The sequence below is a fragment of the Podarcis gaigeae genome, assembly GCF_964106915.1.
Source record: "Podarcis gaigeae genome assembly, chromosome: 1".
NCBI classification, from domain to species: Eukaryota; Metazoa; Chordata; class Lepidosauria; order Squamata; family Lacertidae; genus Podarcis; species Podarcis gaigeae.
In genome coordinates this window covers 118,118,792-118,132,040 of record NC_139678.1, presented here as the reverse complement: position 1 = coordinate 118,132,040, position 13,249 = coordinate 118,118,792, and the positions used below count along the sequence as shown (strand labels likewise).

The following is a 13,249-nucleotide window of genomic DNA, read 5'->3' as shown; positions in this document are numbered from 1 at the left end:
ACCCGAGGTAATATTTCTGGGTTAGTGGAGTATGTAACCTGAAGCGTATGTAACCCAAGGTACCACTGTATAGGGAAGTTTTTATACATCAGATGGGCGGGGTATAATTGAACAGGATGTCCCTATTTTCACCAGAGAAATGTTGGAGGGTATGATATAGGGCGTATAACTTTTCAAATACTAATGCTGTGTTGTCTGGTTGCTGGGATTGTGGATAAAAGGCCTTTTTTTGCGCAGGAGGGTAGGCAGCATCGGCCTCTCCTTTTCCTCTTCCCACGTCTGCCGGTATCTCCGGAGTATCGATTCCGATTAAGCAGTTACAAGTCACCAGGCAAGGATGGGCCGTGGCTGCCCCCGCTATGCGGTGGGTGCCTGCATTCGTCGTCAGGGAGGCGGAGGCCCGACGGGGAGGCTGGGTGGAGAGGGAGGGGGCTTCCCCTTCTCCCCGGGACTCCATATGGAGCCGTGGGAGAGGGGCTCGGCCCTTTAATCCCTTCAAAGGCACCGATGCGTTTGGAGGCCCTGCAAAACTCTTTGGGAGTCTTTGGAGAGGCCACGGGTTGTGTTTGCACGGGGAGGCCAGATAAAGATCTCTCTGTGCGGGGCGTTTAAAAAAAAAAAAGGTTTCAGTGGCAACGCGAAGACAATGGCATACACCCCGGGGCTGGGCGGGATCGGGTTACCTGTGGGGAAGTGGGAGAAAGGCCAGCTCGAGGGGGAGGCGCAGGGCCACGCGGACCCCCCACCACCGACCCACCCCTCCTTCCCTGGGAAGCCCGCCTTGGCACGTGGCCAAGCATCAGATGGATCTCCCCAGTCAAGGGATCTCGCTTGGGATCTCCCTAGGCCGGATAGACCCAACAGCTCTCAAGCAGACGCCCAGGAAATTGCATAAGACGGCCAAACTTTTGAAGCACCCCCCCTCCCCCCCCCAAAAAAAAGCATTGGTGATTTTTAACTCCACTACTCTCTCTCTGTGCGCCCGATCAGAAGTGTCAGGTTTTTAAGCGATCCAGGATCGAGTAGAGAAAAGGCAGCCCAAAATCACCACCAGGTTGCTTGTTCTGGGCTTCGTTTGCAGAGAGAGGCTGGAAAAAGCTTTGGAGGCTGGAAAAAGCTTTGGAGCATCACTTCTTTCCTTGGCAAATATAAAGACAAGCGCGCTCAGGTTCTGAGAAAGTGTTTGGAAGAAGGGGCTCCGGAGAATTTGGCTGGGAATGGTTCGCAAGCTCATGCGCTTCTGTTTGCAGCCTTAACGTACCACCTAGGAAGCAGTGGCGTAGCGTGGGGGGTGCAGGGGGGGCCGGCCGCACCCGGCGCAGCATCTGGGGGTTAGGGGGCGCAAATCCACGGGTTAGGGGGCACAAATTACTCGCCTTGCCCCGGGTGCTGACAACCCACGCTACGCCACTGCTAGGAAGCGCAAGACCCAGTGCTTCCAAAGCAACTTTCAAATTGCGTTGCATTTCACGTCGACTCCCCCGCCGCTGCCGCAAGTGCCCCCCCCCCGGGTGTCCCAGGAGATGGTAAAGGAGCTGTAATTGAACGTGTTTCAGCTGAGGGTAGTACTATAAGAAACAGGTCTGTTAAAGTTTGGTCGGATTTCCTACTCCTAAGAGCTGTTCAGAACTCAACTTATATTTTGGAGTTCTTGCCAGAAAGCACATCACCTGCATAGAAAATACCTGCATAGAAAATAGCACATCACCTGCATAGAAAATAGGAATTTCTTCCCCCAAAGGTATTCATTAAACCAAATTCATACCAGTGGGGGGAGGAAGGAAAAAAACCCAACACTTTTGGTCTTGCACTCCCAGTTTTTAACAAGGGAGAAATCATGCTGGTTGCAGCATAACAAAGCGTTGGCGAAGCCCCGATTTCAGAAGAGCAAAGGAAGGGGCGCAAAACGATGTGTTTGCTGATTGTTCCTGTTCTCGCTTGCATTCTCCAGAAAATCAGCCCCCCCCCCCCCAAAGTGTAAGAACTTTTCCTTTCGGGCTGCGACTTGCCAACGCGCTCAAAAGTTATTTACAAATAAGTGAACTTTTAAGTCATTTGGTGACAATAAAACTATTGGCAAACGATATACAGTAGTCGAACAGGGAAACCCTGGGCTGATGTAACTGAAGATTACGAAGAAGTATTGTCCCTTTTAGGGCTCTGCTACAAATCCTTAATCTTAATATACTTTTTCTTTTCCTTTTTGAGGGATGGGAAGCTGGGGGTTGGGCGGGGCTGAGATGCAATGTCTTGCACGTCGAGTGAGAGGGGTCTCCAGGCGGTAAAGGACCCTTTGATCAAGAAAATCCAATTATTTGTGTATATACATTTCCCACATAGTGATTACTTCATTAATTGTCCCGCCTTTATCTCCTCCCTTCCCATCCCCCCTAATAATCAGCTCTTTTATCCAGACCAACAAACACACCATAGGAGCTTTGTGGATTCAAAGGATTTGCTTTCGCTTCTGAAAGAGCCGCTATTCTTTGATGATTGGGTAGCGGCAAACTTCAAAGCCATAAATCTTCCTTCTGACTGGCTGGCGGCCCAGCAAAGTCCTTATCAAATTCTTGGAGGTGATCCTGGCTCAGGCAGACAGTCCGCGGAGATCGCGCTGAGCCGGGGCTGCCTGCCTAGTGGAGGGGGGTGCAGAAGGCGAGGAAATCTGAAAGTGGGTGGGTGGGAGAAGGAAGGAAACTGGGCAGCTTTCCGGCTTCCCCCTGGCGACTCCATGCCGCCGCGTCGCCCCCCTGGCCTCGCCTGGCCCCGGACGCGGTAGCCATGGCCGCCGTGGCCGTCCTTCGGAACGACTCTCTGCAAGCGTTTCTCCAGGTCAGTCGCCCCGTCGAGCCGGGAGGTGGAGGGGAGGAGAACGGGGTGCGTAAAAAGACCAAAACAACTGGGCGCATCTTTTTGCACATCCAGGCGCAAGGAGGCAGAGAGGAAGGAGGGAGGGGATGCCTTTGATGGGGGACCCCTCAAAGTTGAAGGATCGCTGTGCGCCCCTTCTGGGGAAGTGAGCTGTAAGGTGCTACTAACCAAACACGTTTGGGTTTATGATGCTGATGAAGTAGAAATGTTGAGAGGCTTCTGGGTTGGCGAAGAAACTTCTTGGCTTGGGAATACGCGCCTAGCGCTCACTCGAGGGACTGGCTGCCCTGGAATCGGCAGAGAAAAACTTTTTCTCTCTCCGGTTACAGCCAAGCCTCGCAAGGAGGGCGAAGCTGGAGGGGACGGGCGAGGGTTGCTTCCTCACTGCGGGAAGCTGCATCCCCGGGGTGGCACCGGTTTCAAAGGGGAGGCAGTGGGGTCGCAGCGTTTGGCGGGGGGCTGATGGAGGCAGACTCCAGCCCGCCCCCTCTCTGAAGTTTCCTGGGAAACTTCCCCGCCCACGTGCTGGGCAAGCGATGCCGTTGCTGAACTTTGGGGGAGAGGCCGCTGGGGAGCCAGAAGGCGGTCGGTGCCCGCTTGTTGGTGGGCGGGGAGGCAGCTGGGCGACGGGCGACTAACGACGTGTCTCCCGCAGGACCGCACTCCGAGCGCCTCCCCCGACGTGGCCAAGCACTCGCCGCTGGCTTTACTGGCCGCCACCTGTAGCCGCATCGGGCAGCCCGGCGCATCGGGCCCGCCGTCGGACTTCCTGCAGGTGTCCTACGAGGCCAGCTTGGGCTCTCCGTCCAGGATCTTCCACCCGTGGAGCAGCGACATGCCGGCGCACTCGCCGGGCGGCCTGCCGCCGCCGCCCAGCCTGGGCCTCACCCCGCAGCCGGCCTTCGGCAGCGCCCACGAGCTGCCGCTGACGCCGCCGGCCGACCCGTCGTACCCCTACGAGTTCTCGCCCGTCAAGATGCTGCCGCCGCCGCCGCCCTCCATGGGCGCGCTGTCGTCCAGCTGCGCTCCGCCGCCCGCCGCCTATGTGCCCTACGCCGCCCAAGCGGCCCTGCCGCCGGGCTACTCCAACCTGCTGGCCCCGCCGCCGCCGGCGCCCCAGCTCTCGCCGGCCCCCGACGACATCCCTTGGTGGAGCATCCAGCAGGCGGCGCCCGGCGCGGGCGGCTGCGCCCACCGCTTCGCGGGGAACCTGCAGCGCGGCCTGGTCTTGGCGCCGTCGGAGCTGGCGCAGTACCAGACGCAGCTCGCCGCGCTGCTGCACCCCAAGGCGCCCCTGGCGGCCACGGCCAGGAGGTGCCGGCGCTGCCGTTGCCCCAACTGCCAGGCGGCGGCAGCCGGAGGTGGAGGCGGAGGCCCCGACGGGGCGGCCTCCTCCGAGCCGGGCAAGAAGAAGCAGCACGTGTGCCACATCCCCGGCTGCGGGAAGGTGTACGGCAAGACGTCGCACCTCAAGGCGCACCTGCGCTGGCACACGGGCGAGCGGCCCTTCGTCTGCAACTGGCTCTTCTGCGGCAAGAGCTTCACGCGCTCCGACGAGCTGCAGAGGCACCTGCGGACTCACACGGGCGAGAAGCGCTTCGGCTGCGCCGAGTGCGGCAAGCGCTTCATGCGCAGCGACCACCTGGCCAAGCACGTCAAGACGCACCAGAACAAGCGCCTCAAGGCCGCCGCCACCGCCGCCGCGCCGGGACACGGACACGCGTGTGCCACCGTCAAAAGGGAGGAGCCCAGGGACATGTGACAACCTGCGACTGAGCGGCCCTCCCACGCCCGCTCCCTGGGCCACCAGGCGCCCTTGTGGGCGCCTGGGGTTCCCTCTCCAGATCCACCTTGCAGATCTTAGAGGCCTGGGAGAGTCTGGGGAACTCCACTTTTGCAGAGGTTTCTGGGAGGAGGACTTGAACCCAGGGCCCACCCTTGAAAGTCTGGGCTGCCTGGAAAAGGTGGGGGGGCAAAAACACCTCCTTTGAACATAGCTGCCTGTATTCCGTGAGCTTGGTGTTGGTGCATCATCCCATATTGGAATCGAGGCCAATGTGACGCTGCTGCCTACGGGATCCCAGGGCTCTTGGGACTAGATGCAGGATGTGATCCTTGCCTTGGGAGCAGATGTGGTCAGATGAATCCTGGCTCTCATCTTAACAGAATTTGGAACTGTGTGCTCTGGGGGTCGGAGATGTCCGTTTACGTCAACCCGCCCTGTGGATTTATTTGATTTCTACGTTTTCGTTCCTGGTACTCCCAGATCCAGTCACCTGTGAGGATCCCCCCAAAGGATCAGGACTTACAGTGCCAACTGTTTGCAACAGTTCCTCGGACTAGAGGGCAGAACCTTAGACACACACACACCCAAAATACCATTTTGGAAACATCTGGTCAAAGTGGGCTGGATTACGGTTTTAAATAAAAGCAACTGCAGCATTTGCCTGTCTATGGAGGGCCTGGCTCCTTTCATTATTATAATTTTATGCCTTTCTTCGGGGGAAAGGCCGACCTTTTGTGTACAGCTTATTTAATAGCTTTGTTTGAATTTTAAAAATGTTTTTTCCCCTCCCCCTCCTTGTTCTTGCCTCCATATGGGGGCTATAGCATGAGATGTGTCTGTAAAGCAACCTGCAACTGCAGCGTGATAATAAATACATTAACTCTGGGGTCATATGGAGAAGACCCAACTGAGTTTGTTTCATTTGATCTTTTTTTGTTGTTTCTGTTTTAAGGGGCTTTTCGGCCCAAACAAACAAATCCTCCTGTATTTGGTCAACACTCCCCAGAGTAATTTGTATCTCATGATTCAATGTTCCCAGCTGTTGCAACTGATCCCTTGCGTTTCCCCATTGTGATCGGGGTGTAGGGTAGGGCCTGACTTCCTTGTGGCTCCATTCATTATTTCTGGAAGCTCTCACTGATCAGAGATTATGACATTCAAATAGAGCAGGAGAGGACGATGTCTATTAGTTGCATCTAGCAATAGAAGCAAGAGTTGTAGTATTCCAAAAGGGAGAAACATGCAAATTATGATCGCAGTCGTTTCTTTAGAAAAAGTGTACACAAGGGCTGCAATCCTATATACACTTAACCTGAGAGTAAACTCCACTCAGTGGGGCTTACTTCTGAGTAGATGTGCATGGGATTTCTCTGTCCGTCTTATTAAAACAGGACTTCTATGGGAACTATCAAACAAAAGGTTTTTTTAGTATCTTTAACCTTCATTGAATTTGGTGGGACTTGGATTTCCGATAGGGAATGCTCAATAATGTTTACAACCTGCATATGACTACTGGATGTGTGCAAAAGAGCACATAGCAGTTTGCCAAACACCTGTTTCATCAATTTCGTGTGTCTTTTAGGTTCGCCTGCTAATACCACATTTCACATTTCATTGCTTTACAGACAAACCATTCAATTCAATGGGACATCTGAATAGATACATAGAGGATTGTTCTCTTGATGTCTTAGTGCAGCCCTTCAGAAGCAAGCCCTTTTGGGTTCAGTGGGGCTTAACTCCCAGATAAGTGTGTGATAAAGTATTGCGGCATCAACCTCTTTTAAAGGCTGCATGTTTTATTTCTGCATTCTAAACATTTATCAAAGAAGTGATGCTGTGAAATGTGTTAGCTCACTGGCAGAACTGAATTCTGTGTATTTGCAGAAATATAAATACTGTACAACACTAACATTCCATATTCTTGAAAAAAATACTTTGTCAGCTACCTTCTAAAATTAAGAATTTGCTGCAATTACATGAATACTCATTTATAACTCAGGGTAATCCATGCTGAGTTTTCTGAAGCAATTATTTGCATCATTAATTTTAGAGTTGATTTGTACTGTACTTTGGAAAGTTTTACTGATACAAACTTTAAAGTGAATTGTTTTAGGGTTGGGCCGTTATTAGAAATTTCCACCTGAAGTGGACCTATGTAACTGTAATTTAATATACTCTGACAGGTGTGTTTTTAAATCTAAATTATGTGGTCACATTTTAAGGGTCAGTATGAAGCTGGATTGATGGTCTACCCCAAGTTATGAATTGGAAGCAGCAGTCGATTCAAACAATTTATCAGGAATACTGTTGTCAAATCGAGTTTCTGGATTTGCATTTATTTGCAACTGCACTTCTTAAAAATTGCATTCTATAGATGTAATTAGTGATTATAACTTTTACAGATCTGCTTTCAGGGATTAATTATTAAGTAATTGAACCACAGCAATATAGTTTATGCACAACATGAGATTTAATAGGAAGTTGGAAATGCAATCTGTTTAAGCTTATGGAAGTTAACCTTGAAAAAATGGGTGATCAAAAAATGGAATAAGCAACAAAAATGCCTTCAGCTGAGCTGTTGGTGGGTGTCGCTCTGCTTGGAATTTAAGATTTCCCCCTTTCTAGTATGTACATCAGGTTAACTGGGTAATTTCAGATTATTTTATAGCATTGCCTTCCAAGGAATTATTGTTATCATCTCAGATGCAGGTGTATTTTAGATGAAGGTTGTTAGTCAGGTTTTTATTCAAACTCTTTTAAGAAATTCTTTTTCTTTTGTGCAGAGTTTGATCTTTCCTTTTAGAGTGTAAAATACCAGTGCGCCAATCCTAAACAGGTCAGTGAGAGTGATTTTCAAGCAGACATGTTTTGGATTGTGTTATAAATAACAATTGATTTAATTAGAAATCTATCGGGAAAGCAGTAAACTGGATTCTTACTCCAATTACAAGTACTTGTAATTTTTTTTATGATAGCAGACATAGAAAAGATGATGCATCACTTAAAGAGATAATGCACTATTTTTTGTAAATTAAAAAATAAAGAGTAGGAGAAATAAATATGTGGACTAGAGGCCTCAATATTTCTGATTCTATAGTAGAAGATTAATTAGATTAGCTGTACTGTTGGACAGTTGCCCTTTTCAATCCAAGTAATTTGATACAATTCTTTTGTGCCAAATCAAACAAAAATAAAATAGGTCAATTAGCTAGTACCATAGCTGTTCCTAATCTGACTGTACAGTAAAGGATGGATTGCAATTAGATTAAAAATTCGGTTCGGTTTGATTTGTGATTGATCAACTGATCAATTTTCAAAGCTGATGGGGAACAGAATTATTTTTTTGATATAGTCAAATTGTGATACTCAGTTTCTGTTCACTTGTCATAATTAGTTTATAAGGATCTAAGGTAACAATTCTAAATGTATACACTAGGAATTAGACCTCATTATTTCTGAGTAAACATGCATTGAATTGTGCAGTGCAGTGCTGGAAATCACTCATTAGTGACATGATCCAGCCCAAAATGAACCACATTTAAAACTTTCTGTTTTTAACGAGGAAGTTTGAAGAACATGCTTAAGCATTTAAGTATGGGCTTAGGTGTGTGAAGATGGATTGTACACCAATTTTTTAAAAATATACAGTGCTATGTGAATATAAAATATAAATTCTCCAGTTCTTGTACAAGTGAATTGGGGGGTTTTGGTAACTGGATTACATGCAAATTGTTGTCCTCTTTAGTTTATGATTAGAAACCAGGCAATGTAGTAAGATCTGTGTCAACAATGAGTTCCTCAAAAGGTGTACTGGTACACTTTAAAAAAATGCAGTTTACAGACTTGAAACCTGAACTAAATGGTACATCTGAAAATGACATATATTTTGTAGTTACTTTCATACTGTATTCAGTCAAGTCTTTAATAGAACAACAAACAAAGTATGTCCTGATTATAATGAAATCACTGTACAGACCTGGATTACACATCCACAAAAGTTGTAGATCACCTTCCAGCTAAAGACTTTTAGAAGTTCATTCCTATGCATGTTTATTCAGCTGTAAGTCCAATGAATACAATGGCCAGGTTTACACATAATGCTAAACCATAGTTTATTAAACCATGGCTTATTAAACCACGGTTTAGTGTTATGCATGAACCCAACCCTGCAATTTAATTATAGTTTTATTAAGTATGGTTATAGGTTTCACATAAAGCAAGGCTTGCAGTGGGCTTATAAAACTTGGTTAAGATTAACCATGGCCTAGTGTTAATGTGTGAACCCAGACCACCTCCTTAATATTGATTAAGGAGCCATCCTCACCCAAAAGCTACAAAGATGCAAGTGAAAAGTGACTCTTCCTGGCTTGTGTTTTCTTTAAAGGGGGATGTTGCAATAAACCAAGGTTTACGTGATCACCTGCCATATGCCTAAATATGTAACACTGGTTTGTTAAAAATGACTAATGTTAAAACATGGGCTAGCCTCATGTGCAAACCAGGTGATGGAAACTTACTCCCTAGGAATCAAGCTTGGAACTGCATTCTCATTGAAACCAGTGTAAGAAGTTAGTCACAAGAAACTTAGAAATTATTCTTGGCAATCACCACCATCTTTTGCGGGATCCAAGCCTGTAGTATACTTCAGATGCTTCATATCTCTCCATCCTCCCTTTTTTATATACCATGGAAACATTGGTACTGAATGTGTATACTCTTTGTATTTTAGAACTGCAGTGAGTTTACAGTGTAGATCAATAAATACGCACCTTTGAAATGGGCACATTATTCAAAGGAGTTCAGTATTTCTGTTTTGGGCTCAGCCCAGAAAAAGTTAGACACACATTCCAGCAAATCTGGGTGGCTGACTTCTAAGGCCTTCTAAATGTTGACTCTCAACTTCCATCAGCCCCTGCCACCATGACCGATGGTTGGAGATGATGGAAGTTATACTCAAGCAACGTCCGAAGGGCCAAATGTTACCCACTCCCTATTTAAAGCTACAACCCTAAGCCTTCTTACTGGAAAGTAAGTCCCACTTAATGTAATGATGCTTATTTCTAAGTAAATTCTGATAGGATAAGGCTGCCAAGTGGTATTGATTTCAGTAGTATTGGGGGTGTCTAACTTTGTTGGAACAAAAAGCGCCTATACATATATTTTCTGCTTGCTTTTATGCAATTGAAATTCAGATCTCCTAGCTGTCTTTTCTTGCTTCAACTTGCTTCAAGGTAGGAAATGCAACCAACATCATTGCATATAGAACTGCTAGCTTCAGGGGAACAATCCAATTCTCAATTTGGCACACAGCAAAGGAAAGATGATAAAGAATTGAGCTAAAGAATGAAGCCGGCAGCAAGAACTGCCAATCCATCAATATGAGCAATATGAATTGATAATATGAAATGTAACGCCATGTATTGAGACCATTCCAAAGGGAATCCTGTTTCTGGTGTGACGTTGCCAAAGACAAGCAGGCTACTAAATGATTCTCTTATGTTGCTTTCATACTAGTAATCACCACAATATCAGCACCAGTAAATCCAGTATTTATTGGAATGATTCCTAAAATTGAATTAGAAGTGAAATCAATGTTTTGTGAAACCCTCAACCCAGATTAAACAAGGCCGTTTGTCTTTGCACCCCATCTTTCTCTCTGCTTGCTAATCCACTACTTTTTAGTTGAGTAATATGCCCAAACAAGTAGCAAGGATTCAGAATAGTTATTTATAAAACACTTAATAACTGGAGGATAATGTGTGTGCATAAGGGAGGGGGGGAGAGAAAGAGAATATCTTTGCACAGTAAGTCTTGGATAACTCTTTATTTGTAACTTTTATTTATTAGAGGAGAAAAACATTTAAAAGGTAAAGTATATTTTGAAAATTCTATAAAGAGTTAAAGTGATTTACTTAATGTTGAGTGAGCACTGAGGGAGATGTAAATAATCTAAAAGCTTGTATCCCAGTAGCACAGGTGATTAAGTGCTTTTACTGAAGGCAGTAGATAATTTTCCCCCCCCCCCATGATACATTCTATAAGGATACTGTATAGAGTTCTGTGTTTGTGTTATACGGGATACTTTCAATTTATATGTTCTGCCTCATAAGGATTCACTTGTTGCTATTCCATCATTTCCTTTTGTTAAAGCACAATTTCCATTAGTCTCTTGAAAGATTTCATTTTGCACATTTGATATTTCTGCTGTTAACAAGGTATACTTTTACGAAGCAAGATTAGCTTCAGCAGTGGCTTACAATATATTCCTCTCTACGTTGCTTAAAAACAAATGATCAGCATCATCTGTCATACTTCCAAGATTTAATTGCATGTTAGAAGCCTCTACAAATGCATGCATAATCATGGCCATATTTCTTGCCTTTGAATTAGCATATTTATATGTGATATTTGAAAGGTTTGTGCTTAAATCAGTCTTTGATGAGAGAGCCTGTTACCTATAAAGAATACTATATGGTTTGAATCCAGATGGGTAAGCTAATTGTATTTTGATCCATTGGAATCACTGGGAAAAGTTAGTAATAACTTAAGTTGCATTGATTTCAGTGGGAACTAAATGGAACAAACGTGGTCTGGATAATAATAATAATATCCTGCCCTCCTTAGCCAAAGCTGGGCTCAGAGCGGCTAACAACAGTAAAATGATAAAACATTCTAAAATCATTTCATTATAAAATTAATTCAAAACAGATTAATGGCAACCATTGGGCTAGAGTTCTGTGAGGATTGCCAAAGGAGGGAGTCAGGCTGTGCCCTGGCCAAAGGCCTGGTGGAACAGCTCTGTCTTGCAGGCCCTGCAGAAAGATGTCAAGTCCCGCAGGGCCCTAGTCTCTTGTGACAGAGCGTTCCACCAGATCGGAGCCACAGCTGAAAAAGCCCTGGCTCTAGTTGAGGCCAGCCTAACCTCTCTGTGGCCCGGGACCTCCAAGATGTTTTTGGTTGAAGACCGTAAGTTCCTCTGTGGGGCATACCAGGAGAGGCGGTCCCGTAGGTACGAGGGTCCTAGGCCGTATAGGATCTAACTCAATTTCTGTTCCATTTGATTTTCTGCATTAACAACATTCATAGATGCAGTGCATATATGAATTTGAGAGATGCTCAAATGTGCTTTTAATGTGATGTCTAATAATGCCTGTGGGGTGCAGTGTAGCCCAAATCACTTAAATGCACCTCACTCCATTCTGGATTACAAAAAAAATAAAAAATCTAGAAGGCAGCAGTAGATTCCTTATCTACTGTGCAGACATAATTTCTACACATTATGTTCTAGTGTTCACTGGAAACAGTGTCCACATGATAAATTCTGCTTCTAATTTCCTATTGTTACCTCCAGAGCCGGCCCACCCATGAGGCAAGGCAAGGTGACCGCCTCAGGCAGCAGCCCAGGACCAGACGATCCTCATGTCAATTTTTACTTCTGCCTTGTTCCTGGTGTAGATCTTCCCTCACTCCTTCTTCCCTGGCGGAAAGAGGGCACTTTTTGGGGGGGGGGTCCACCTCAGGTGTCAAAATGTCTTGGGTCGGCCTTGGTTACCACACGAGTGGTAATCCTAAGGAAATGGGAAGGAAGCAGAAATCCTACTATACATTATGGCCACCAATATGGGGGTCAATTGCCATGCCAAGTTGGCTTTCGTCCGTCAGTGTCCAGTGTTTTGAACATAAACCCTTGTTGAAACAAACTCATGGAAAAGGGCACCAAGATTATTGTGAGTAAAACCATTAAGTGTAAAAGATGTGGAGGGGGGGACAACTTGGAGCCATCTTGCAATCCACATTGCCACAATATTGTGGCCTGCATCACACTATCATGCCCCTTTCCCTCTTTTGGAAACTCCACATTGTGGTTTAGCACAGAAGATCCATCCGCTCTTATCAGTATTTTCAAGGTCTTTACTTGGAAACCCTGTTCTCGCCTTCTTGAACACAAGGAAGGGGCTCCCATGTTTGGAGCAAGGAGACTAGGGAGAGAAGCTCAGGAAAGTGGCAATTAGAGGCTCAAATAAGTAGGTTGTATCCAATGCTAGTCAAATTGAACAGCAGGTCCATTGAAATTAAAAGACCTAACTTATGTTCATTAATTTCAGTGGGTCCACTCTTAATTTGAACCAGCGCTTGATAAAAGTATTTTGACATGGACACAAGTTCACCTTTGGACAACTAGGTAAGTAAGGTAAAGAGACCAACTCTGGGGTTGCGGCGCTCATCTCGCTTTATTGGCCAAGGGAGCCGGTGTACAGCTTTCGGGTCATGTGGCCAGCATGACTAAGCCACTTCTGGCAAACCAGAGCAGAGCATGGAAACACCGTTTTCCCTCCCGCCGGAGCGGTACCTATTTATCTACTTGCACTTTGACATGCTTTCAAACTGCTAGGTTGGCAGGAGCTGGGACTGAGCAACGGGAGCTCACCCTGTTGCGGGGATTCGAACCACTGACCTTCTGATCGGCAAGTCCTAGGCTCTGTGGTTTAACCCACAGCGCCACCCGTGTCCCTGCAGGGAGGTTAGACACTGTGTTATCCCACAATTTGCAGGCCATTTTCCTGTCCCTTTCCTTATTGCAAAAAGTCCAGT

The 13,249-nt window shown here is 46.5% G+C and overlaps 1 protein-coding gene across 1 annotated transcript; it reads left to right on the top strand.

Annotated features, from left to right (window-relative positions):
- The first annotated feature begins 2,593 nt into the window (after window positions 1–2,593).
- On the top strand, window positions 2,594–5,568 carry SP5 (Sp5 transcription factor). The gene is made up of 2 exons (XM_083728199.1): window positions 2,594–2,832; window positions 3,527–5,568. The coding sequence occupies exons 1-2, from the start codon at window positions 2,782–2,784 to the stop codon at window positions 4,631–4,633; spliced, it is 1,158 nt and encodes a 385-aa protein (XP_083584325.1). The 5' UTR covers window positions 2,594–2,781; the 3' UTR covers window positions 4,634–5,568.
- The last annotated feature ends 7,681 nt before the right edge of the window (window positions 5,569–13,249 follow it).

Coding starts and splice junctions, on each gene's coding strand:
- SP5 (XM_083728199.1), top strand. CDS start 2,782: ATGGCCGCCGTGGCCGTCCTTCGGAACGACTCTCTGCAAGCGTTTCTC. Junction 2,833..3,526: donor CTCTGCAAGCGTTTCTCCAG/GTCAGTCGCCCC, acceptor TGTCTCCCGCAG/GACCGCACTCCGAGCGCCTC.